The 26946-nt window shown below is 42.1% G+C and overlaps 1 protein-coding gene across 2 annotated transcripts in view; it reads right to left on the bottom strand.

Annotated features, from left to right (window-relative positions):
- Positions 1-26946, bottom strand: part of zap70 (zeta chain of T cell receptor associated protein kinase 70) — a 167554-nt gene that overhangs the window by 42135 nt on the left and 98473 nt on the right. For both annotated transcript variants that reach the window (XM_073068124.1, XM_073068123.1), the window contains 4 exons: positions 21310-21470; positions 14770-14908; positions 12252-12333; positions 2528-2559 (listed from right to left, as the gene is read on the bottom strand). In XM_073068124.1, coding sequence (XP_072924225.1) covers positions 2528-2559; positions 12252-12333; positions 14770-14908; positions 21310-21470 — 414 coding nt within the window. The remainder of the gene's footprint in view (positions 1-2527; positions 2560-12251; positions 12334-14769; positions 14909-21309; positions 21471-26946) is intronic.

Here is a 26946-nt window from a genome sequence, read left to right as displayed (position 1 = left end):
CTATTAATTTAGCCTTGTTCTTTATCCCATTGTAAAGCATTTTGAACAACATCATCTGTATGAAAAGTTCTCGACAAATAAGTTACTATTATTATTTGGATTATGTTCAAGTAGATACAGTTCTGAGTTGAAGAAGAATTAAGGCGAGGATGTAAAGCACAAGAAAAGGCAGAAAAGAAAGAGAATGTGGGAGTTCTGTTTCAGTGTCTGTGAAATGAAGGGCAAAGGCCATTACCTCTAACAACAGGTTGAATACTGTTGATAAACACTGAAGATCTAGAATGAACAGTTAAAGATGAAGGCTTACAAGTTGTTCAGTGTGCTCAGTGCAAAGGCAAGATCTGATATTGGATCCATTGTAAGAAAAAGCCATTCAGCCCAACTTGTCCATGCCAACCAAGATGCCCACCTAAGCCTGTAGTCTACCATGTCTACATTTGGTCCTAATCCTTCTAGAACAGGGGTTCCCACCTTTTTTTATGCCATGGACTAATACCAATAAGCAACAAATTCATGGACCCCAGGTTGGGAACCCCTGCTCTAACCTTTTCCTGTCTATATACCTATACAAATATCTTTTAAAAAGCTTTATTGCTCCTGCCTCAACTACTTTCTCTGGAAGCTTCTTTGATATACACACGATCCCCTGCAGGAAGTTGCCCCTCAGGTTCTTTTTCCCTTGCACCTTAAACTTATACTCTTTGATTCACTTTTCCTGGGAAATAAGCTGTGTGCATTCACTCCATCAGGATGTTGACACGTCTATAACGTCACCCTCTCCCCCCATTTTCCTATAATCTAAGAATAAAGTCATAGCCTGCCCAACCTTTCCATATAACCTAGGTACTCCGTCCTGGTAAATCAGATTGGCAAGATGAAGTCTCATGCTGTTCTATTAGTTCTTGCAAGAAATAAAAGGATTTTCTGAAGACAAAGCAGCGGTGTCTGGGAGAGGGCTTGAGGTACTAACCAAAAGAGAGCAGTTTAACCAGGGCAGGTCAAGGGGTAACAAGGTTTCACAGAGAGTACGACCAGTGACCGCAGTTCCATCCTGCCCCAGGAAGTCGTTTCTATGGAAACATCTGACTGTTTGGGTTTTCCAGTTTCCTCCCACATCCCAGAGATGATCTGTTAGGTTAACAGGTCTCTGTAGATGCCCCTAACGTAGGTGGGTTTCTGGTAAACTGGGGAGACGGTGGGAGTTGATCAGAATGGGAGTCAAAACAGTACACAAACCACTGGAGGAACCTGTGTGTCTCCCTGAGGGAGAGTGAGCTGCGGTGATGTGACCGGGGAAGTGAGCACTGATGGGGTTGACAGCTAACCTAGCTCAATGTGCTGAATGGCCTCCTACATCATAGGAAAATAGGAGAAACATGAAAAAGGCATCAACACTGGAGGGAGTTAAGTCATTGATAGAACATACAATCACATTGTTAGATTAAGCGAGGAGACCTACAGGAAAGATATAAATAAGATTGAAAGAGTACAGAGAAAATTTACAAGGATGTTGTTGGGACTTGAGGACCTGAGCTATAAGGAAAGACAACAACAGAAGATGTCAATATGACCTAGGGTTCAAAAGAGAGTTTTTGGCACATAGGCCTTAATAAATCAAAGTATTGAGTACAGGAGTTGGGATGTTATGTTGAAGTTATATAAGACGTTGGTGAGGTCAGATTTGGAGCATTGTGTGTAGTTTTGATCACCCACCTACAGGAAAGATGTCAATAAAATTGAAAGAGTACAGAGAAATTTACAAGGATGTTGTTGGGACTTGAGGGCTTGAGTTATAGGGAAATGTTGAATAGGTTAGGACTTTATTCCCTGAAGTGCAGGGGAATGAAGGAAGATTTGATAGAGGTATACAAAATTATGATGGGCATAGATAGGGTAAATGCAAGCAGGCTTTTTCCACTAAGGTTGGATGAGGCTAGAACTAGAATTCAACGGTGAAGGGTGAAACGTGTAAGTTTTAAGGGGAACATGAGGGGAAATATCTTCACTCAGAGGGTGGTGAGTGTGTGGAATGAGCTGCCTGCGGAAGGAGTGGGTAAAGTTTCAATTTCAGAATGTAACTGAAATTTAGATAAGTATGTGGAGAGGTGTGGAGGGCTATGGTTCAGCTGCAGGTCAATGGGACTAGGCAGATTAATAGTTCGCCACAGACTTGGTGGGCCAAATGTCCTGTTTCTGTGATGTAGTGTTCTATGACTCTGAAAAGTTAGCTACTCTCCATAGGCACTGCTGGCCAAAAGTCAAAATCCTTAACGTTGACCATCCCTTTGTCTACACAGAGGCAGCTCCCCCAGCTGAGTTTCCCCTGCAGTTCACTTTTGCTCCAAATTCCAGTATCTGTAGTATTTAGTTTCTTCAGCAAATTGATAAATAATGTCAAATAAATAGTAAAAATGTAGGAAATATATCTGAATTGAACAATTCTTTCAGGAAGACAGATCAAATGTAATTTTTTATGTCTGCAAACTGACATTCTTTACGTTTAACTATTGTCTAAAATTATACTTACATTCTTGGGAAGTGATGGTGGGTTCACTGGCTCTGTGAAGCAAAGTGAATGAAAATGAGTCAATATTTTCCTCTTTTGAATAAACCTATACAGTTTTATAACCGTTCTTCTATGAGCCTCTACATTTTCTAATATTAAATTAAACACAATTTCTCCAACCCCGCACCCTCCTTTCATTCCGTTCCACATTAATGGCTACAACCCCTGAAGGGAGGATAGTCGGGCAATCAGTGAGCAGTCTGTGGAACCTCTGGTGTTGCTGGGTTCTAGACCACACAAGGTATTGTTGGCAGGTTCCAGGATCAGAGTTCTGTGTGGCCAAAAGGATTGAGTTCCTATGACCACTTGGGTTCACGAATTGGTGAGATCTGTTGGATCCAACTGCTGAATACTCAGATTAGACTGGGTTTTTTTTTGCAGTTTAACAATTAATTGTCATTTTGTACTTTATATAATTATTTATAGACAAGTAACTGCTAGTAAGCTTCCTACTGGTTACCGTGTGTATTGCAATTGTTCAATGTGTCCAATAGTGGCCAAATTGTATGATTCCAGAAGCTTTTACTGATGCTGCATTACTTGAATAAGAACTTTTACATTGGTTAATTGTTATCTATGAATTTGAGTGGGATTTTCCTTATCTATAGATATGAAAAATAGCTGACCTCAAGACAGAGCTATCAGCCTCTTAGATCTTTAGTCTTTCCCTTCACTTAGCTAGATAGATAGATACTTTATTGACCCCAAAGGAAATTACAGTGTCACAATGGCATTACAAGTGAACAGATATAGAAATATTAAAAGAGAACTAAGAAAGAATAAAAAATAAATTACATGGGAACATAGAAAGCCTACAACACAATACAGGCCCTTCGGCCCACAAAGCTATGCCGCACATGTACTTACCTTAGAATTTACCTAGGGTTACCCATAGCCCTCTATTTTTCTAAGCTCCATATACCTATCCAGGAGTCTCTTAAATTACCCTATTGTATCCGCCTCCACCACCATCACCGGCAGCCCATTCCACGCATTCACCTCTCTCTGCGTAAAAAACTTACCCCTGACATCTCCTCTGTATCTACTTCCAAGCATTTAAAACTGTGCCCTCTCATGTTAGCCATTTCAGCACTGGGAAAAAGCCTCTGATTATCCACACGATCAATGCTTCTCATCATCTTATACACCTCTGTCAGGTCACCTCTTATCCTCCATCTCTCCAAGGAGAAAAGACCGAGTTCACTCAACCTATTCTCATAAGGCACGTTCCCCAATCCAGGCAACATCTTTGTGAATCTCCTCTTCACCCTTTCTATAGTTTCCACACCCCTTCTGCAGTGTTTACCTCAAACAGTCTAACAGGAGGGGGTCATCACTTCCCCGGCTATAGGTTGACTTGTTATAGAGCCTTATGGCCAAGGGTAAGAATGACCTCATGCAATGCTCTTTGGAACAGCACAGTTGCCTTAGTCTATTATAGCAAGTGCTCCTCTGTTCAGCCAAGGGGGCATGCAGATGGTGAGAAACAATGTCCAGAATTGCCAAGATTTTCATAGGGTCCCTTGTTCGACCACAGCCTCCAGTGTGTCCAGTTCGACTCCTATAACAGAGCCAGCCTTTCTAATCAATTTATTGGGCCTGTTGGCATCACCCATGTTGGTGCCATTGCCCCAGCACATCACCACATAGAAGACTGTACTAGCAACAACAGACAGGTAGAAAATGTAAAGGAGAGACCTGTGTACTCCAAAGGATCTCAGTCTCCTCAGGAAGTAGAAGCAACTCTGCCCTTCTTGTACACAGCCTCTGTGTTGGTGCTCCACTCAAGTCTGTCATCCAGGTGCACCCCCAGATACTTGTATATCCTCACCACATCCACATCCTCATCATCAATAGTAACAGCGATCAGTGCAGGCTTAGTCTTCCTAAGGCCCAACACCATCACTTTTGTCTTACTGATGTTGAGCTGCAGATAATTCAGCTTGCACCATTTGACAAAGTCCTCCAGCAGGTTCCTGTATTCATCCTCCCATCCTCCATTTATACATCCACCTATTGCTGAGTCATCAGAGAATTTCTGCAGATGACATGACTCAGTGTTGTATCTGAAGTCCAAGGTATACAGGATAAACAGGAAGGGAGCCAATCCAGTCTCCTGTGGGGCCCAGTGCTGCATATAGCCATGTCTGACACACAGCTCTGAAGCCGCACAAACTGTGGTCTGCCAGACCAGTAGTCCATTATCCAGGATACAGTGGAAGTGCTGACCTGCACAGAATGGAGCTTTTCCCCAACAATAGGGGCTGTATAGTACTGAAGGCACTTGAGAAATCAAAAAACATAATCCTCATAGTGCTGCCTTGCTTATCTAAACTAGAGTTGGCTTTCTTGGGTACTGGGACCACACATGATGTTTTCAGCAGCCTTTCCAGGCTGAGGCTCAGATTGAAAATGCACTGGAGAACTCCACACAGCTGCTCAGCACACTCCTTCGGGACCTGGGGGTTCACCCCATCCGGTCCCAATGCTTTGCCATGTCTGAGATTCCCCAGAGCCTTTCTCACCTGCTCAGTAGTGAAGGTGAGTCCACGATGACTGGGATGTTGGTGGGAGGTGGGGGCTGGGGAGGGGAAGATCGAGACGGTAGCAGTTAGTATGTGGAGGTGTGGATGATAGGTGCAGGGCAAGGAGGGGATGTAGACACTGGTAGCCTGTACTGTTCATCCACATGTTGAACTGGATGAGAGAGGAGGGAAGAGGGGAGACATTGGTGCCGAGGGAACACTGAGTGTCTGGGCGCCTGGGCTGGCGTGCTGAGGAGGTGTGAGGCCTAGTGTTCAGGGCCCTGTCATTGGCGAGTGCACAGATCAAGGCTTGATGTTACAGAAAAGCTACTGCATACAGTAGCTACATAGCTATTATGAACCTATGCATGTGTGGAATCGGAGCCAAGAACACCCGAGGAACCAACACTCACAACGACTGATAACCAGGGATACGGGCCAGCGGAAATCACTCAGCTACCTGTCAGGCGAGACTTAGCGGAGACTAGCGGCCAGCGTAACAGCCAACCAATCAGAACAACAAGTCAGACCAATATATATGCAAGCACACAGCACAAACAGCACTCAATTGCATGCTGATAATGTCACCTCGACTGGTGACAAACATTTGTGACCTAACCTCTGGGCTCGGTGAACAACCCTACATACAAGCTACTAGATCTTCAGAAGGAGGTTGGATTATCCACTCAGCATTCCTGGGTGAAGATGGCTGCAAATACTTCGGTCTTGTACTTGGCCCCTCAGACGTTTGGACCCACTATCACTGAGCTCTGTGTTATTCTGTCTCACGCATCAGATTACTGTTTAAGGGACTTGGGAGTCCTTGTGCAGGATTCTCTGAAGGTTAATTTGCAGGTTGAATCAGTGGTGAGGAAGGCAAATGTGATGTTAGTATTCATTTCAAGAGGACCAGAATATAAAAGCAAGGATGTAATGCAGAGACTTTATAAAGCACTGGTGAGCCTCATTTGGAGTATTGTGTACAGTTTTGGATCCCTTATCTTAGAAAGGATGTTCTGAAACTAGAGAGGATTCAAAGGAGGTTCACGAAAATGATTCCAGAATTGAATAGCTTGTCATATGGAGAGCGTTTGATGGTTCTGGGTCTGTATTCACTAGAATTCAGAAGAATTAGGGGTGACCTCTTTGAAACCTATTGAATGATGAAAGGCCTTGATAGAGTTGATGTGGAGAGGATGTTTCCTGTAGTGGGAGAGTCTAAAACCAGAGGACAGAGCCTCAGAATAGAGAGGCGTCCTTTTAGAACAGAGATGAGGAGGAATTTCTTTAGCCAGAGTGGTGAATCTGGGGAATTCTTTGCCACAGGCAGCCATGGAGGCCAAGTTTTTATGTTCAATAGAGGCAGAAGGTGATAGATTCTTGATTGGTCAGGGCATGAATGATACGGGGAGAAGGCCGGAGATTTGGGCTTATAGGAAAATTAGATCAGCCATGATGAAATGGCAGAACAGACTCGATGGGTCAAATCGCCTACATTCTACTATATCTTATGGTCTAATTGTGAGGCAATAATGTATATCAGACTCAAACCAGACAAGACCAAAAGGTAAAAGTGGATATTTGGTTGTAAACGAGAGGAGGTGCTTTGAACAGACTAGACCCTGAAGTACAGGTCCCAACTTTACCAGCTGCCTGCAAACCGTTATCAAGGCCATTGGCATAAGAATCAATCTGCGTTATTTTCTAAACTGCCCTGGCTGTCTCTGAATGTTATCTATAAAAGCAATGTATGATTTCATCCCTTCAAGAGTCTGATATTCCAAGTTTAAATAAGTACTGACAACCCATTGTTCCCAGTTCCTAAGGAAATAACTGAGCTTTTTGATTCATTAACATTGAATAACATAAGAAAGAACAAGCCAAATTTGGAGTATTGTGTGCAGTTTTGGTCTCCTACCTGAAGGACAGATGTAAGCAAGTTTGAAAGAGTACAGAGAAAATTTACGAGGCTGTTGCTGTGTCTGGAGAACTTGAGGAAAGATTGAATAGTTTAGGACTTGATATCTTGGAACATAGAAGATTGAGAGGAGATTTGATAGATGTATAAAAATTATGAGGGGTATAGATAGGATAAATGCAAGTAGGCTTTTTCCACTGGGACTACAACTAGAGGTCATGGGTTAAGGGTGAAATGTGAGAAGTTTAAGGGGAACATGAGGGGAAACTTCTTCACTCAGAGTGTCATGAGAGTGTGGAATGAACTACCAGCCCAGGTGGTGCAGGTAAGCTTGATTTCAACGTTTAAGAGAAGTTTAGATAGGTACATGCAGGAGTATGCAGGGCTGTGGTTCCAGTGCAGATTAATGGGATAAGGCAGTTTACATGGTTCAGCACAGACTAAATGGGCCAAAGGGCCTGTTGCTGTGCTGTACTTTTCTATGACTATGACTCCATAAGCCATAATACCCAAAGGTTACTAATCTGACTATTTTCATGATTAACAGATTTCTCAGTTCTAATAAAGAAACAGAACTAATGTAATGGAACTCCACAGACACACAATTTCATTGCTAACTTTCTTTTGAAGTACCTGAATGAGTGTTAACAATGTAATAATATTCTCTCTTACATGCTCACAGACTCATGAACACTCATCTATACATGTAGAAACATTCAATTTACTCATTTGCTCTCTTTTTCTCTCACTCTGTCACTCACACACACACACGCGTACACACACGCACACACACACACTGGCACATTGGTTCTGTCTTGGTTGCTGTCTTGTGTTAGCTGGTAATGCATAGTACAACACAAGACATCTTTGAGCTAAATTAACATGTCCTGTCCCAAAACTTCTTTGAAAGCTGACAGCCAGGCTCCCAACTTAACAGCCCAAAATCTTCATTTAGAAATGTTAAACCAGAAGCACTTAAAACTACTGAAATCATTCAAAATTTCTTAAAAAATAAAAACAATGTTTTAAAGCGCTTTGATTAAAAACACCTAAAACACCAAAACTTTAAGAAACAATTAAAAATAACTGAATATATTTAAATAAGTTCAGTTTGATAAGAGATAGGGTAACTGCCTTTACTGTGGTTTCCCAGAATCCCACATATGAGTTTTCTCTTACATTTCAAAGTATTTTACAAGCTAATATGAAGAATAAGAAAATGTGTCAGGGTATTCATTAATGACTTGGATGTAGTATATATTCCATTAGCTTTATTATAGGTAGTACTGGGGTGAATATTCTTTAAAGATTTTGTTTTGAAGATTAGCTTTATTTGTCACATGTCCATCGAAGCATACAGTAAAAAGCATCTTCTGTGTTAATGGCCAACGCAGTCCAAGGATGTGCTGGGAGCAGCCTGCAAAGATCGTCAGGTTTCTGGTGCCAACTTACTAACCCTAACTCATACATCTTTGGAGTGTGGAAGCAAAGCAGAGCACCAGGAGGACACCAGAAAGAATGTACAATCTCCTCACTAACAACTGCAGGAATTGAATCCCAACAGGATATCACTGGCGCTGTGAAGTGTTGCACTAAATGTTGCCACGCTGTCCTCTTTCAACAAAATGGAAGGAATGAGATATACAAAGTGATATGATAAGTGTAAATCTAGAAAATCTTGACCTTTAAAATGCCTTAAGAAGGCAGCATCTATCGTTAAGGACCCCATCACCCAGGACGTGCCCTTTTCTCTTTGCTACCATCAAGGAAGAGGTACAGGAGTCTGAAGATACACACTCAAAGCTTCTTCCCCACCACCATCAAATTTCTGAAGGACAGTGAACCAATAAATACTATCTCAGTACTTTTTTCTCTCTCATTTTGCACTATTTATGTAATTTAATTTTTATATATACTTATTACTACATTTTATGTTTTTTATTATGTATTGCAATGTACTGCTGATGCAAAACAACAAATTATACGACATATACCAGTGATATTGATCCAGATTCTGATTCTGATTCTTAAATAGATGTCCCTGACTTGTGGGGAATTTTGAGGAATCTAATTATGGAGCACAGTTAACTTAAAAAAGCAGGGACGCTGATCAACACCTCCACCCACTAACTTCACCACTACTTCATTATTTCCCGTCAGTCACCTTGTGTACAGCCTTGCTCACTTTATAGACACACAATCAATCTACTGCATGAGTATATGTTATTTTATGTATTTATATTTATTGTGTGTTTTTTTAAATTATTGTTGTGTTCTTTTGTGTACTGCATCAGTTCCGGAGTATCAATTATTTCATTCTCCTTATACTTGTGCAAAGGAAATGACATTAAATTATCTTAATATAAGGGAACTAGGGCTTTACTCTTTGGAGAAAAGGAGGATGAGAGGAGACATGATAGAGGTGTACAAGATATTAAGAGGAATAGACAGAGTGAACAGCCAGCACCTCTTCCCCAGGGCACCACTGCTCAGTACAAGAGGACATGGCTTTAAGGTAAGGGGAGAGAAGTTCAAGGGGGATATTAGAGGAAGGTTTTTCACTCAGAGAGTGGTTGGTGTGTGGAATGCACTGCCTGAGTCAGTGGTGGAGGCAGATACACTAGTGAAGTTTAAGAGACTACTAGACAGGTATATGGAGGAATTTAAGGTGGGAGGTTATATGGGAGGCAGGGTTTGATGGTCGGCACAACATTGTGGGCCGAAGGGCCTGTACTGTGCTGTACTATTCTATGTTCTATGTTAATATATCATCAGGTCCTTCATTCCAGAAGTCAACTAGGTGAACCTTCTCTTTACTGTCTTCAATACAAGCACGTCTTTCCTTAAAAACAGAAACCAGAACTATAGTCAGTGGTCACCTTATGCCTTCCAATTAAACCTCCTTGCTTTTGCACAACATGTTTCTTGGAAGTATCCTTCCCGATTATTTGCTGACCTGGTATTGGTTATGTTTAAGATTTCTGCTCTGCTAATGGTCATAGAATCATAAATAGAGAACTACAGCACAGAAACAGGACTTTTGGCCCATCTAGTCTATGATGGTCTATGATGAGATGGTTGTTGACTTCAGGAGAGCACGGAGCGACCACTCTCCACTGAACATCGACGGCTCCTCAGTAGAGATCGTTAAGAGCACCAAATCTCTTGGTGTTCAACTGACGGAGAATCTCACCTGGTCCCTCAAAACCAGCTCCATAGCAAAGAAAGCCCAGCAGTGTCTCTACTTTCTGTGAAGGCTGAGGAAAGTCCATCTCCCACACCCCATCCTCATCACATTCTACAGAGGTTGTATTGAGAGCATCCTGAGCAGCTGCATCACTGCCTGGTTCGGAAATTGCACCATCTCAGATTGCAAGACCCTGCAGTGGATAGTGAGGTCAGCTGAGAAGATCATCGGGGTCTCTCTTCCCACCATTACAGACACTTACACCACACGCTGCATCCGCAAAGCAAACAGCATTATGAAGGACCCCACGCACCCCTCATACAAACTCTTCTCCTTCCTGCCATCTGGGAAAAGGCACCGAAGCATTTGGGCTCTCATGACCAGACTATGTAACAGTTCCTTCCCCCAAACCATCAGACTCCTCAATACCCAGAGTCTGGACTGACACCAACTTACTGTCCCCTACTGTGCCTATTGTCTTATTTATTATTTATTGTAATGCCTGCACTGTTTTGTGCACTTTATGCTGTCCTGGGCAGGTCTGTAATCTAGTGTAGTTTTTGTGTTGTTTTACGTAGTTCAGTGTAGTTTTTGTATTGCTTCATGTAACACCATGGTCCTGAAAAATGTCTCATTTTTACTGTGTACTGTACCAGCAGTTATGGTCGAGATGACAATAAAAAGTGACTTGATTGGACTTGATTGACTGACTGTATCATGGCATGGTATGGAAGCACCAATGCTCTTGAATGGAAAATCCAACAAAAAGTAGTGAATACGGCCCAGTGCATCATGGGTAAAGCCCTGAAACACACATAAAATGCTGCAGGAACCCAGCAGACCAGACAACATCCATGGAAAAGAGTACAGTCAACATTTCAGGCCAAGACCCTTCAGCAGGACTTCTTGTCCAGTTCTCCTAAAGAGCCTCGGCTCAAAACATTGACTGTACTGTTTTCCATGGATGCTGCCTGGCCTGCTGAGTTCCTCCAGCATTTTGTGTGCATTGCTTGGATTTCCAGACTCTGCAGATTTTCTCTTGTTTGTGAGTGGGTAAAGCCCTCCCCACCATTGAGCACATCTACACAGAACACTGTCGCAGGAAAGCAATATCCATCATCAAGGACCCCCATCATCCAGGCCATGCTCTCTTCTTGCTGCTGTCATCAGAAAGACATTACAGGAGCCTCAGGACCCAAACCATTGGTTCAGGTTCTTGAACCAGAGAGGATAACTTCACTGAACTGAACTGGTCATCTCATGTTCTCAATATCTATTGCTTACTTATTACTATTAATATTTTTTGTCTCTTTTGTATTTGCACAGGTTGTTGTATTTTGCACTTTGGTTGTTTGCCCGTCCTGTTTAGTGCAGTCTTTCATTGATTCTATTGTGTTTCTTGGATTTACTATGTATGCCCACAAGGAAATGAATTTCAGGGTTGTGTATGGTGACATATATGTTCTTGATAATAAATGTCCTTTGAACTCATTGATATCTTTCACGTAGGTAAGTGACCAGAATCGCACACAATACTTCAAATTTGGCCTCACCAACGTCTTATAGAAATTCAACATAACAGCTGAACTCCAACATAACATCTGAACTCCTCTATTCAATAGCACACACAAAATGCTGGAGGAACTCAGGAGGCCAAGCAGTATCTATGGAAAAGAGTACAGTCCACGTTTCAGGCTGAGACCCTTCAGCAAGACTACTTTGACGTATGAAGGCCAATTTGCTAAAAGTTCTCTTTATGACCCTATCTACCTTTGATGCCATTTGCAAAGAATTGTGGATCTGTATTCCCAGATCCCTCTGTTCTACCATACTCCTCAGTGCCCTCTCATTCACTGTGTAACTTCAACCAAGCTCTGGGACCTTCTGCCTTTAACTGGAAGTCCAAGGCCATTATTTTAACTTCACCTACGTATTTAGACATCTCAATTATGTTTCCAGAGAGTACCTGTGACTCTCTGCTTCCTGATTTATACAATAGGAATTGTGGAAGGTAAGCTGCACAGTGTCACTGCAGTGGTTCACGGAGGGGCTTACCTGCAGCTTGGCTGGGGTTATTACAAGCCTCACGCAGCACATGTATCACTCCATCCGACTTAATCTTCAGATACTCAACCAGCTTTAAAAGAAAAGTAACATTTCAAAATGGTACCAAAGAAATAGATCACTGAGTGATTCAGGTCTTCATCATCAGAATCCTGGTGTTTGATTGGTAAATTAACTTTATCCTTGGCAGTGACGAGATGACATGATAAACTGATAAAAGAGCAAAGGGATGGATCAAGTTAAAAAGAAAAAGAGTTTCTGGTTTCTACAGACAAGAGAAATAAGATTAAATGCAAAGGTTCTGAAATAGAAATAGAAGCTTCACAGGGTTCTGAAACCATGGAATTTCTCCATCTCCCTCCCCTCTTCTTCTATACCCTACTCTAGCCTCTTACCTCTTCCCACCTGCCTATCACCTCCCCTGGGTCCCTTCCTCCTTCCTGTTTTCCTATGATCCACTCTCATCTCCTTCATCTCCACCCACCTGGCTTCTCTCATCACTTTCCAGCTAGTTGTCCTTCTCCTCTCTTTTTATTCTGGCATTTTCTCCCTTTCTTTCCAGTCCTGATGAAGGGTCTCAGCCCAAAACAATGACTGTTTGTTCATTTCCTTAGATGATGCCTGACCTGCTCAGTTCCTCCAGCATTTTGTGTGCATTGCTATGGAATTCAGCTTTCCTCTTAACAGTAGTTTTTGGGCAGTCTTGACTATCTCATACTTTGGACAAAGTATCCTCAATCAATTTCAAAATAAAAGATGTTATATACACTGAAAATCCAGTAGTGAAAACCACCTCATGACGACTAACTGTTTCAACTTTCTTCATACTATTCTACAGCTACCCTCACTCCATAAACCCTCACTTTCTCTTCGGCCAAGCAATAGATGTCTCACAGAGGCTTTTAATCAGTGTATTTTACTAACTGTTCAACCTCTGGACAGATTTAGCCTTCCAATCCACCACCAGATGTGGCATCACCAACGTCCACTATAACTGAGGCATAATCTCCTTATTTTTTGTATTCAAGATTGCTTGCAAGAATGATAGCAGTAATATTCTGGTAGCTTTTGGCCGCGCTGACACACCACAACAAATAACTGAACAAAGTTGGTTCTTTCCTAATTACTTCATACATAGGACCACTGGCCTTTTGCGGATGACTCACTATGACACACAGATCCCTCTGCAGCTCAGAGTTTCATTATCTCTCACCATTTTGATAAGGTGCTACCTTTTCAATTTCCATATCACAATGGAGATTTTCCCATTTTTCTGCATTATTTGTCAGATCTTGATCAACACACAAAATTCTGGAGGAACTCAGCAGATTGGAATAGGGAGAAGAATGAACAGTTGACATTTTGGGCTAAGACTCTTCATCAGGACCACAGCCACATCTTAGCCAATTCACTTCAAACTATTTCTAATGCTTTGCAGCTTCCTTATGTCCTTTTTACAACTTACTTTCCTCCCTTTCTTTCTGTTAACAGAAAACTTGGCAACTTCATCCAAGTCATTTATAAAATAATGGAAGGTTGAGACTGCCCCCAAGCAAGTTCTTCAGGCACATCACTTACTACACTTTACCAACCAAGCAAAGACCTTTTTTATGGAGTCCTAGAACCAGACGCTCAATGAACACTCTGTATTATGTACCTCCTGTACCTAAAGAAGTAGCCACTGGGTGTATCTTCATGGTCTTCTGTTGATGTGGAAGTGTCCACTCCAAGATTTGACATGTTGTACATTCAGAGATGCTCTTCTGCACATCATTTTTGTAACATTTGGTCACTGCCATCTTCCTGTCAGCTTGAACCAGTCTGGCTATTCAGAATCAGAATCAGAGTCTGATCTCTCTCATTTACAAGATGTTTTCACCCACAGAATTGCTGCTCACTGGATGTTTTTGTAAACTCTAGAAACTGTTGTGCAGATCAGCAGTTTCTAAAATACTCAAACCACCCCATCTGGCACCAACAACATCCCACTGTCAAAGTCACTTAGATCAAATTTCTTCGCCATTCTGATCTCTAGTCTGAACAAGAGATGAATGTCTTGACCAGGTCTGCATGCTTTTATACACTGAGTTTCTTCACATGAACAGCTGATTAGATATTTTGCATTAATGAGCAGGTATACAGGTGTACCCAATAAAGTGGCTACTGAATGTAAATCCATCTAGCCCAGAAACAGGCCCTTTGGCCTTCCAAATTCATGTCAGTGCCAAGCATCCTAGTCACACTCATCCTTTCATGTCATACATTACAAATAATTAATTGCAACAGTTCAAAGTTTTAAAACGTCACCTGACAATGATCTACCAGTTTTAGGAGCGGAAGACTCGTACTTGGAGGATAAGAATAACCTTGAAAAAGTTGCATTCTCATCCATACATACATTCTTAAATAATAGAGTAAGAGTTTGCTGGTTACAGCTAATCCATTGTAACTTTACAAATGTTCAAATATATAATCTTATATATCTCTGAAAAATTAAATTGCTATAAACCTGCCAAAGAGTATCGAACTTTGATCCCTCGGGGATGGAGAACTTTCCGGATTTGTCCAAATCTATCCTGTAATGGTAGGCTGTCTTCCCATATAGCAAAGAGAGAGCATACGTTCCGGATTCTTGGCGTTGCCTCAGTCTGGAAAAGCAGGCAAAAAGCGTTGTAGATCACCTGAGACCAATTCTTTAAAAATTGTTCAATATTATTAAGAAAGAACAAAATACAGAATATAAAATCACTGACCAAGATATAAATTATTATCAGAAAAGTGCAAGTGTCAGATAATATTATGAAAGGGGTTAATAAGATAAAGACAGGAAAGTTGTTTGCACTGGTAAGTGGGATAGACTCAAGATTTGGGGAATAGATTTTAGGACAGAGATGAGGAGAAACTAGTGAATCTGTAGAATTCTTTGCTCAGGGAAGCAGTAGAGACTACCTTATTTAATATATTTAAGACCCAGTTAGATAGATTTTTTCATAGCAGAGAAATTAAGGGTTATCGGGAGGGGGAGCTGAGTCCATGGCTGGATCAGCCATGATTTTATTGAACGTGGAGCAGGCCTGATGTGCCAGATGACAATTCGTGCTCCTATTTTGTATGGTTTCATGGTAGTGTTCGACATAAACAGAGTCTGAATTAGGATCACATAATTTTTCAATACACACAGGTGATGAGGACCAATCCAAAGTCTCTCATGGTGTAATTACCTCCAAGTCCCTCACCCATTATCTTCTTCAGGGATCTGCAGTGGTTTGTAACAAAATGAAGTTTCCATCCCTGAGTAAACAAGTGATCAGTGTAATTGTGCAGTGAACATTGTCTAATGCTCTCTCAGTAACTCTGAGGCCACTACATCGCACCAGTCCATAAAATACACTCTGCTTTCCAAAAAGACATTGTGTGTGCCTGGAGTCTCTTTAATATCCTACTGGTAATTCCCTGAACAATAGTAATAACTTTATGAGGAGGTTCACGAGAATGATGCCAGGAATGAAAGGGTTAACATATGAGGAGCATTTGATGTTTCTGTGCCTGTACTCACTGGAGTTCAGAAGAAATGACGGGGGAATCTCATTGAAGGCTATCGAATATTGAAAGGGCCTAGATAGAGTGGATGTTTCCTATAGTGAGGAGTCTAGGACCAGAGGGCGCAGCTTGAAGGACTAGAAGGACGTTTATTTGGAACTGATGATGAGGAGGAATTTCTTTAACCAGAATGCAGGGAATTCATTCCCACAGACGGCTGTGGAGGCCAAGTCATTGGGTATATTTAAAGTGGAGGTTGATAGGTTCTTGATTCAAAGTTCAAATTTATTATCAACGGACGTATACCATAAACAACCTTGAAATTCATTATCTTACAGGCAGCCTCACAAAAAAACACAAACAACAAGAATGCAACATACCCAATTTGCAAAAGAGGGCAAATTGCACAAATGGTAAAAAAAACAAAAACATGACCTGCAGAGTCCCCGAAAGTGAATCCTTTCAGAGCTGAGACAAGTGACGCCCAAGGGCTACAGGCAACACCTGCTCCTGAGACCCAAGACGTCTGCAGCTCCTGCCCAACAGTAGTAGTGAGAGAGGGAAACTGGTCAAATGCAGGCAGAGGGCACTGAACATCTGCTCATTTTCCACTCTCATCCTCAACGTTTTTAATCTTGCTCAACACTTTAATTGGCACAGAGTAACAGAGTTCGCCTTCAGCTGGCAGGCCTTGGTGCAGCGCCCACCACCAGCAATGGCTGCCCCAGCTGTACCTACACTCATGAGAATCTGGTTCGCTGAATTTCCCAGGATCATTTAGTCAGTTCAAAAGTACATCCTTAAAAGAGAAGGGAAATTACAGGCTGCAGACTGCACCAATCACAATTCATAAGAAGTGTATCTACTAGAATATCTAGTAGTTTTGTGAGCTTTCTGCAAAATATCACCGTTGGTCCTCAGCACCATCTTGAGGGGTCAAAGGTTACATGGAGAAGGCAGGAGACAGGGATTGAGAGAGATAATAAACCACCCATGATGGAATAACAGAGCAGACTACTGGACTGAATGGTCTAATTATGATCCCATAGTACAAGAAGATGCTGCAGATGCAGGAATCCAAAGGAACATACACAAAATACTGGAGGAACTCAGAAGGTCAGGCAGCATCCGTGGAGAGGAATAAACAGTCAATGTTTCAGGCCCAGATCCTTCATCAAGGCAGGAAAGGAAAGGGGCAGAAGCCAGAATAATGAGGTGAGGGAGGCATTTTGTGTGGGTTGTTCCATACACAAGATTTTTCTGAAAGGATAGTTGCAGTGGAATGAGTTTGTTGTGATTCAAATGACACAACGAAGTCCCCTGCCAGCTTGTCCTCCTTCCCCTCCACCCACCTTCTTAATCTGGCTTCTGCTCCCATCCATTTCAGTCCTGATGAAGTGTCTCGGCCTGAAACATCAACTATTTATTCAGTTCCATAGATGAAGCCTGACCTGCTGAGTTTCTCCAGCATTTTGTGTGTGTTACTGCCATAACTCAGTCACTGTTAGGGTGTGCAACCATTACCCAACCAAGCAAACAGCTCTGATAACTGAGCCTCCCCACTACTGCATAGAGAGTCAGCCTGCATCACTGTGCTCATGTCTTTAGAATGGGCCTTTAACCTGGAACTTCAGACTCCAGGATGAGAACTGCAGGCTTGTTCTTGCCAACCATATCCCATGCACCATGTCTACAGGACATGACACTCAGGGACCTGGGCTACATTATTATTATTTTATGTGTGACTGTATGTTTACTCTTTTCGCAATTGTATGTGTTATGCATGCCATGTGCTGTGTATGAATGTTCTTACCTTGGCCCCAGAGGAATGCAGTTTCGTTTGCCTGTATTTGTGGGTAATCATGCATGGGTCAATGACAATTATTTTAACTTGAGAGCACTGGCACTGAGACATACTGCCTGTCACATCATTATACCTTACACTGACAGATAATTGTAGAAGTTGAAGCAATGAGGAAGAATGGCTGAATATTTCCAACAGCCTTCCCTTTTCTTTAAAATTAAATATCACCAGGTTCCCTATAGGTTTCCTTCTCTTTTCGCTGTCTGACATCATGGCTTATTAACGCTGGCTCCAATGTCTGGCAGGCTGCAGGTTCTGCACCAAATCACGTACAGTCCTGAACCAGAAACTTAGAACTGATTCTTCCTTTTCATAAGACATAGGAGCAGAATTAGGCCATTCAGCCCATCGAGTCTGCTCTGTCATTCCATCATGGCTGATTTATTATCCCTCTCAGCTCCATTCTTCTGCCTTCTCCACATAACCTTTGACACACTTAGTGATCAAGAATCTCCCAACCTTTGCTTTAAATATACCCAATGACTTGGCCTCCAGACCCATCTGTGCAATAAATTCCACAGCTTTGCTATCCACTGGCTTAAGAAATGCCTACTCATCTCTGATTTAAATGGACATCCCTCTATTCTGAGACTGTGCCCTCGGGTCCAAGACTCCCCTACTATAGGAAACATCCTCTCCACATTTGCTCTGTCTAGGCCTTTCAACATTCAAAAGATTTCAATAAGATCCCCACTCATTCTTCTCAATTCCAGCCAGTAAGACCTAGTGCCTTCAATCATTGGTCATATGATAACCCTTTAATTCCCAGAATCATCTCATGAATGTCCAGTGAGTACAGGCCCAGTGCCATCAAATGCTCCTCAAATGTTAATCTTTTCATTCCTGGAGGAATTCCCATTAACTCTTTCTTTCACTGGTTAAGAATCCTTGGACCCCTGCTTATGGGATCATGTTCATAACCTAGTGTCTCACCAGTTGTTGGGATCGGCAATGGCAATGCCCAAATACATAACAAAACATTCACTCAGCCACACTAGCATTGCTAATTGTTGGAAAAAAAATTAAAGATCAGCTTTATTTGTCAGATATACATTGAAAAATACAGTGAAATGTGCCACTTGCATCAACAACCAACAGGTCCAAGTATATTCTGGGAGCAGTGTTACCATGCTTCAGGCACCAACAAGGCACACCCACAATTCACTAACCCTAACCTGTACACCTTTGTAATGTGGGAGGAAACTGGAGCACCCAGAGGAAATCCACACAGTGACACGAAACATCAACTGTCTATTCCACTCAACAGATACTGCCTGAACTGCTGAGTTCTTCCAGCATTTTGTTTGTGTTACTCAGAACTTTGATGTTAGCTGCAGTAGTCCTAAACAGGAATATTTAATGATTCCCTTCAAAGCTGCACACAAAGAGTCACCACTTTCCAGTGCCATCTTGATATATCTTCTTGATTTTAGGAACAGCTTCTTCCCCTCCACCATCAGATATCTGAATGGACGATGAACTCGCTAAGCCAGATTTTAAAAATTAATGTATCAAGGCTGAGGGTAAAGGATGATCTGACGTTTAGCTCACTACACCATGTCAACCAGAATCCCCCACCTGAGCAGATCCTGTCTGCCTGTGTCTGACCTGTCTGCCTCTCCTCTCACTATTACCATTGCGTGTGAGGTGTAGGAGTCTGAACCAGCTGCACTCACCTCAATGCTGAACTGGCTCCGTGGCTGTGGCCTGCAGCCATCGGGCTCCTAGACTGGTTCATAGAAACATAGAAAACCTACAGCACAATACAGGCCCTTCAGTCCACAAAGTTGTGCCGAACATGTCCCTACCTTAGAAATTACAAGGCCTCTGTTTTACTAAGCTCTATGTACCTATCTAAAAGCCTCTTAAAAGACCCTATCGTATCTGCCTCCACCACCATTGCCGGCAGCCCATTCCACACCTCACCACTCTCTGAGTAAAAACCTTACCCTTGATATCTCCTCTGTACCTGCTCCCCTGCACCTTAAACCTGTGTCCTCTTGTGGCAACCATTTCAGCCCCGGGAAAAAGCCTCTGACTATCCACACGATCAATGCCTCTCATCATCTTATACACCTTTATCAGGTCACCTCTCATTCTCTGTCGCTCCAAGGAGAAAAGGCTGAGTTCGCTCAACCTGTTCTCATAAGGTATGCTCCCCAATCTAGGCAACATCCTTATAAATCTCCTCTGCACCCTTTCTATGGTTTCCACATCTTTCCTGTAGTGAGGCAACCAGAACTGAGCACAGTACTCCAAGTGGGGTCTGATCAGGGTCCTATATAGCTGCAACATTACCTGTTGGTTCCTAAATTCAATTCTATGATTGATGAAGGCCAATACACCATACGCCTTCTTAACCACAGAGTCAATCTGCGTAGCAGCTTTGAGCATCCTACGGACTCGGACCCCAAGATCCCTCTGATCCTCCACATTGCCAAGAGTCTTACCATTAATACTATATTCTGGATCCACAAGGCAATGTCCCCTTGGATCCCATGCCTCCTTACTTTCTCAATAAGCCTTGCATGGGGTACCTTATCAAATTCCTTGCTGAAATTCATGTACACTACATCTACTGCTCTTCCTTCAATATGTTTAGTCACATCCTCAAAAAATTCAATCAGGCTCGTAAGGCACGACCTGCCTTTGACAAAGCCATGCTGACTATTCCTAATCATATTATACCTCTCCAAATGTTCATAAATCCTGCCTCTCAGGATCTTCTGCATCAACTTACCAACCACTGAAGTAAGACTCACTGGTCTGTAATTTCCTGGGCTATCTATACTGCCTTTCTTGAATAAGGGAACAACAACCGCACCCTCCAATCCTCCAGAACCTCTCCCACCCTTATTGATGAAGCAAAGATCATCGCCAGATGCTCAACAATCTCCCCCTTTGCCTCCCACAGTAGCCTGGGGTACATCTCATCTGTTCCCAGCAACTTATCCAACTTGATGCTTTCCAAAAGCTCCAGCACATCTTCTTTCTTAATATCTACATGCTCAAGCTTTTCAGTCCATTGCAAGTCATCACTACAATCACCAAGATCCTTTTCCATAGTGAATACTGAAGTAAAGTATTCATTAAGTACCTCTGCTATTTCCTCCAGTTCCATACACACTTTCCCACTGTCACACTTGAGGTTCAAATCACCTCAGTGCTGACCTGGCTCCGTGGCTGTGGACTCACTTTTGGAGACTCTGTAGTTAATTTTCTAAGTATTATTTGTTTTACTTTTTTTGTTGTTTGCAGGATTTGTTCTTTTTTTCACACATTGAATGTTTGACTGCCTTCGTTGTGTGGGGCTTTCATGGATTCCATTGAGTTTCTTTGTTTTGTGGCTGCCTGCTACAAGATGAATCTCAAGGTTTTATATGGGATACATACAATGATAATAATACATTTGAACTTTGAACACTGCCTCACTATTTTTTGCTCTCTTTTGCACTATTTATTAAATTTTTGTAATATCTATATCTTATTATAATTTGTAGTATATTTTATGTGTGGCATAAATGTGTGTCTTGTGTTCATGAAGTGTAGTCATAGTTCAGATCAAAGAGTCCTCCGTAGTTTAATCAACACGTTTGATCCTGACCTTGAGAGCAAACGTGCGCTCTCCAGGCGCAATGAACTTACAGGAATTTCCCATCCGGCTGCGCACCAGAGTACAGCCGTCGCTCAGTCTCCTCGCGGCTGATCACACCGTGATACCAACCCATCTTCTCATGCGCCGTAGTGGCAATCAGTTTCTGCAGCTGCGGAGCCTGGCTGATGATTGCTTGTTCCAATGCTTCACCCTGCAAAAGGAAACAGAACAAATCAGCAATGATGGATTGTTCGATGAGCTAAATGACCCAGTTCTGCTCCTATATCCTGTAGTCTAAATCATTCTGCAGCCTAGTTTTCTTTGTTCCATTTGCAAATCTGTGGATTGTTCTTCAAGCTCATTAATGAAAGTGCTGAACAGCATTGCACCTTTCAATGGCCATGGTGCTCTAGGGGGGGCACCTCTCAATCAGGAACTGTGCTATGTTTGGTTCCACATGAGGAGGGGACATTGGATCGATGAAACCTTATCATCAAAATAGTTGTAGTGACCAATGACCAGTCTCCAGGCCAGAACTATGAGAAAGTATTTAGCACATGGGTCAGGTGTGAAAAGGCTTGCAATGGGTATGCAGGCAGAAGAACGTTTTTAAATCCATCTTCCATGTAATATGAACAATGAAAAAGCACAGCTGTATGGGATTGGATTGTTTTGGTAGTCTTAGCTACAATACATCATGTGCTCAAAGCTTTCAACTGAGTATGGATCACAAGAATGAAGAAATACCTGACTAGAGGGTTGTTTTGTCTTCCTTACATACAAACTTGAGAAGTTAATTAAAATGCAATTGTTTTGGTCATTAAACCAGGTGATCCTTAATATAATTTGTTCAGCTGTGTGATTTATAAATCATAATATTAATTAAGTATTTTCAGAACTTAAAACTGAATTTTAAAACAGGGGCAACACCAAAGCCCTTGAACAGAAAATCCTACAAAAAGTACTGAACACAGCCCATTCCATCACGGGTGAAGTCCTCCCTGCCATTGATCACATCTACGTGCAGGAAAGTAGCATCCATCATCAAGGACCCCCTCCATCCAGGACATGCTCTCTTCTCACTGCTCCCATCAGGGAGGAGGTACAAGAGTCTCCAGACTCACACCACCAGATTCAGGTACAGTTATTAACGCTCAACCATCAGGCTCTTGAACCGGGGGGATAACTTCACTCAACTTCACTCACACCAATGCTGAACAGTTCCCAAAACCTGTGGGCTCACTTTTAAGGACTCTTCATTTCATATTCTCAATATTTATTGCCTATTTAGTCATTAGAAACATAGAAAACTTACAGCACAATACAGGCCCTTCGGCCCACAAAATTGTGCTGAGCATGTCCTTACCTTAGAAATTACTAGGCTTACCTATAGCCCTCTATATTTCTAAGCTCCATGTACCTATCCAAAAGTTTCTTAAAAGACACTATCATATCTGCCTCCACCACCATTGCCAGCAGCCCATTCCACCTACTCGCCAGTCTCTGAAAAAAATCTTACCCCTGATTTCCTCTGTACCTACTCCCCAACACCTTAAACCTGTGCCCTCTTGTGGCAACCATTTCAGCCCTGGGAAAAAGCCTCTGACTATCCACACGATCAATGCCTCTCATCATCTTATACACCTTTATCAGGTCACCTCTCATTCTCCGTTGCTCCAAGGAGAAAAGGATGAGTTCACTCAATCTATTCTCATAAGGCATACTCCCCAATCCAGGCAACATCCTTGTAAATCTCCTCTGCACCCTTTCTATGATTTCCCAATCCCTCCTATAGTGAGGCGACCAGAACTGAGCACAGTACTCCAAGTGGGTTCTGACCAGGGTCCTATATAGATGCAACATTACCTCTCAGCTCCAAAATTCAATTCCACGATTGATGAAGGCCAATACACCGTACGCTGTGTGTTCTTTTTGTATTTTCACAGTCTGCAGTCTTCTGCATATTGGTGGTTTGTCCGTTGTTGTGTGTGGCTTTTCATCTATTCTATTTTGTTTCTTTGCATTTACTGTGAATGCTCACAAGAAACTGAATCTCAGAGTTGTATATGGTGACATATATGTACTTCAATAATAAATTTACTTTAGAACTTTTTTGAGAAATGCATCAATTTCTCTAACATAGGAACCTCCTATCCCATCTGTTGGAGGTCACATCATGACTGGGGTCATTGGGGAACTGATTTTAGGAGAACATTTAACTGCCCACTCATTGGAATCCACTCACATGAGTAGTCAAAACCCTCCACATCTCAACTCTGTCTGGGAGCTGCTGGATGGAGCACTGTGTTAAATTCCACATTAGTTCCAAAGTTGTCTGTCCAAAGCCAGTAAATTTTATGTTTAGGAATATCAAATTCAGCTATTTAACAATTATAGGCAAGAATTAGAAATATCTTCCAACCAGATTTGCCTAAGGAGGGCCAGGGGAGGGGAAGTATTTTTTTTCTGGGTCAGAAATAGCAGCTGGCTTGTCTGCTTGTCATGGCAACCTCTGGGACGTGCAAATTTACACCACTTCCCACTGTCTTCCTTTGCCAAGCAAACAGGAAGTCGAGGTTTGATGTTTATACGGGGTGTAGGGGCTTTTTAAAAAAAAGCAGCTTGGCTTCATTAGTCCTAGAGTTGGGTGAGTTTTATATTGATATCTAAACTCATCAACCAAACTGTGCCTCTGTGAAAACCTGGCATTGGGATAGAAACAGCTGACATAGATCTGATTCAATCAGATGTCCTATGTCAATAATATTCCACCAACCTGATATTAAACAGAATAAAGTCATAGACCACTACAACAAAGAGACAGGCCCTTTGTCTCATTGAGTCTGTGCCAAACTGTCATTCTGCCCAGCGCCGAAGGCATCTGGAACGTACCCCTCCCATCCATGCACTTATCAAAACATCCAAAATGTTGAAATCAAACCTGTATTCACCCCTTCTGCTGGCAGCTTGGTCTGTACTCTCACCACCCTGTGAGTGAAGAGGTTTCCCCTCCTGTTTTCTTAAACATTTCACCTTTCACCCTTAACCCATGGCCTCTAGTTTTAGTCTCATCCGATCTCAGTGGAAAAAGCCTGCTTGCATTTACCCTATCTATGCCCATCATAAATTTCTAGAAACAGAAAAACCCTTCAGCTGACAATGCTGTGCCAAACATGTCCTTACTTTAGAAATTACCTAGGGTTACCCATAGCCCTCTATTTTTCTAACCCCCCTGTACCTATCCAGGAGACTCTTGAAAGATCCTATCATATTCGCCTCCACCGCTGTCACTGGCAGCCCATTCCACACATTCACCACTCTCTGCATAAAAAGCTTACCCCTGACATCTCCTCTGTACCTGCTTCCAAGCACCTTAAAACTGTTCCCTCTCGTGCTAGCCATTTCAGCCCTGGGAAAAAGCCTCTGACTATCCACACAATCAATGACTCTCAACATCTTATACACCTTTATCAGGTCACCTCTCATCCTCCGTCACTCCAAGGAAAAAAGACCAAGTTCACTCAACTAATTCTCATAAGGCATGCTCCTTAATCCAGGCAACATCCTTGTAAATCTCCACTGCACCCTTTCTATGGTTTCCACATCCTTCCTGTAGTGAGGTGACCAGAACTGAGCACAGTATTCCAAGTGGGGTCTGACCAGGGTCTTATAGTGCTGTAACATTATCTCTTGGCTCTTAATACCTCTGTCAAATCTTTCCTCAACCTCCTATGCTCCAGGAATAAAGATCTAATCTATTCAACATTTCCCTGTAACTCAGGATCTCAAGTCCCAGCAACATCCTTGTAAATTTTCTCTGTACTCTTTCAATCTTATTTTCCTGTAGGTAGGTGACCAAAACTGCATACAATACTCCAAATTAGGCCCCAACAACATCTTACACAACTTCAACATAACACCCCAACTCCTGTACACAATATTCTGATTTATGAAGACTATAGTTATTTTCACTTTGTTTATTAAAATATTTGAAACCAATTTCTTCTGCTAAGTTCTACCAAAATTTCAGTTTTGGGGAAGTTGCAGTTTCTGCAATAGAATCAGATTCATAATCTTTTTTTTTGGTGGCAAAAAGTTCAAAAGTAAATTTATAATCAAAGTACATAGATATCACCATACACAAGCCTGAGGTTCATTTTCTTGGAGGTATACTCAGTAAATCCAGGAAGCATAATAAAATCAATGAAAGACCGCACCCAACAGAGTGGACAACCAATGTGCAAAAGACAACAAACCGTACAAATACAAAAGAAAAAAAAGAAATGATAACAATAAATAAATAAGCAATAAATATTGAGAATATGAGATGAAGTGTCCTTGAAAGTAAATGCATAGGTTGTGGACACATTTCAGTGATGGGCAAGTGAAGTTGAGTGAAGTTATCCCCTCTGGTTAACTGTTTCTGAACCTGGTGGTGTGGGTCCTGAGGATACGTAATGATAAAAAACTATAAATTACATTAAGTAATGCAGAAAGAGAGCAAAAATAGTGAGGTAGTATTCATAGATTCATTGTCCATTCAGAAATCTGACAGAGGAGGGGAAGAAGATGTTCCTGAAACACTGAGTTCAGGCTCCTGTACCTCCTCGCTGATGGCTGCAATGAGAAGAAGGCATGGCCTGGGAGATGGGGGTCCTTAACGATGGATGCCTCCTTTTTGAGGCTTTACTTTTTGAAGGTGTCCTCAGTGCTGGGGAGGCTAGAATCCATGATGGATCTGGCTGAGTTTACAACTTTCTACAGTTTTTTTCCAATCCTGTGCCATGGCCCTCCATACCTGAAGATGATGCAATCAGTTAGAATGTTCTCCATAGTATATCTGTAGAAATATGTGAGTGTCTTTGGTAACAGCCCATATCTCGTCAAACTCCTAATGAAATATGGGAATATTTTATAAGAATACTTCTAGGAGTAATTAAATACTTTGACCCAATCATCTTTGTGCTCACTCCAGGGCACTCGCAGTGACTAGACAATGGGTCTGCAGGGCTCTGAGGGTGTCAGAGTGTGTCACTGTTCGTGAGGCAGAAGTTGTGGGTGGTGATGCTGCACCCACATTTGGGTTCCATCGAGTGTCAGAGTCATGTCTTCCCCAGTCAGGGTGTGGGAGGGAGTGAAACAGCTCCCTCGGTCCTCTGAGCCATCATGGCCATGTACCGACCACACACATCCAGCTCTGCCAAGGAAGAATGGCTAACCGATGAAGAAGGAAACAACTGCTCATCAGCTCCCCTTCACTGAGCATATCTACATGGAGAGCTGTCACAGGAAAGCAAAATCCATCATCAGAGACTCACATTAACCAGGCCATGCTGTCTTCTCACTGCTTCTATCAGGAGCCACAGGACTCACACCACCAGGTTCAAGAACAGTTATTTCCCCTCAACCAACTGTCTCTTGAATCAGAAGGAACACCTTCACTCAACTTCATTGGCCCCATTGCTGATCTGTAACCTATGGACTCAATTCAAAGGAATCTTCATCTCATGTTCTCATTATTGATTGCTTATTTATTTATTATTATTTTCTCTCCTTGTATTTGCACATTTTGTTGTCTTTTGTACATTGGTTGTTTGTCCATCTTTGTCATGTGCGGTCTTTCATTGATTCTATTGTGGTTCTTTGTATAGTGGTATCCACGTGACTTTGAGGCAAGTGGGTTTGAA

The sequence above is a fragment of the Hemitrygon akajei genome, chromosome 16 (genome assembly GCF_048418815.1).
Source record: "Hemitrygon akajei chromosome 16, sHemAka1.3, whole genome shotgun sequence".
Taxonomy (NCBI): domain Eukaryota; kingdom Metazoa; phylum Chordata; class Chondrichthyes; order Myliobatiformes; family Dasyatidae; genus Hemitrygon; species Hemitrygon akajei.
This window is presented reverse-complemented; position numbering and strand designations above follow the sequence as displayed.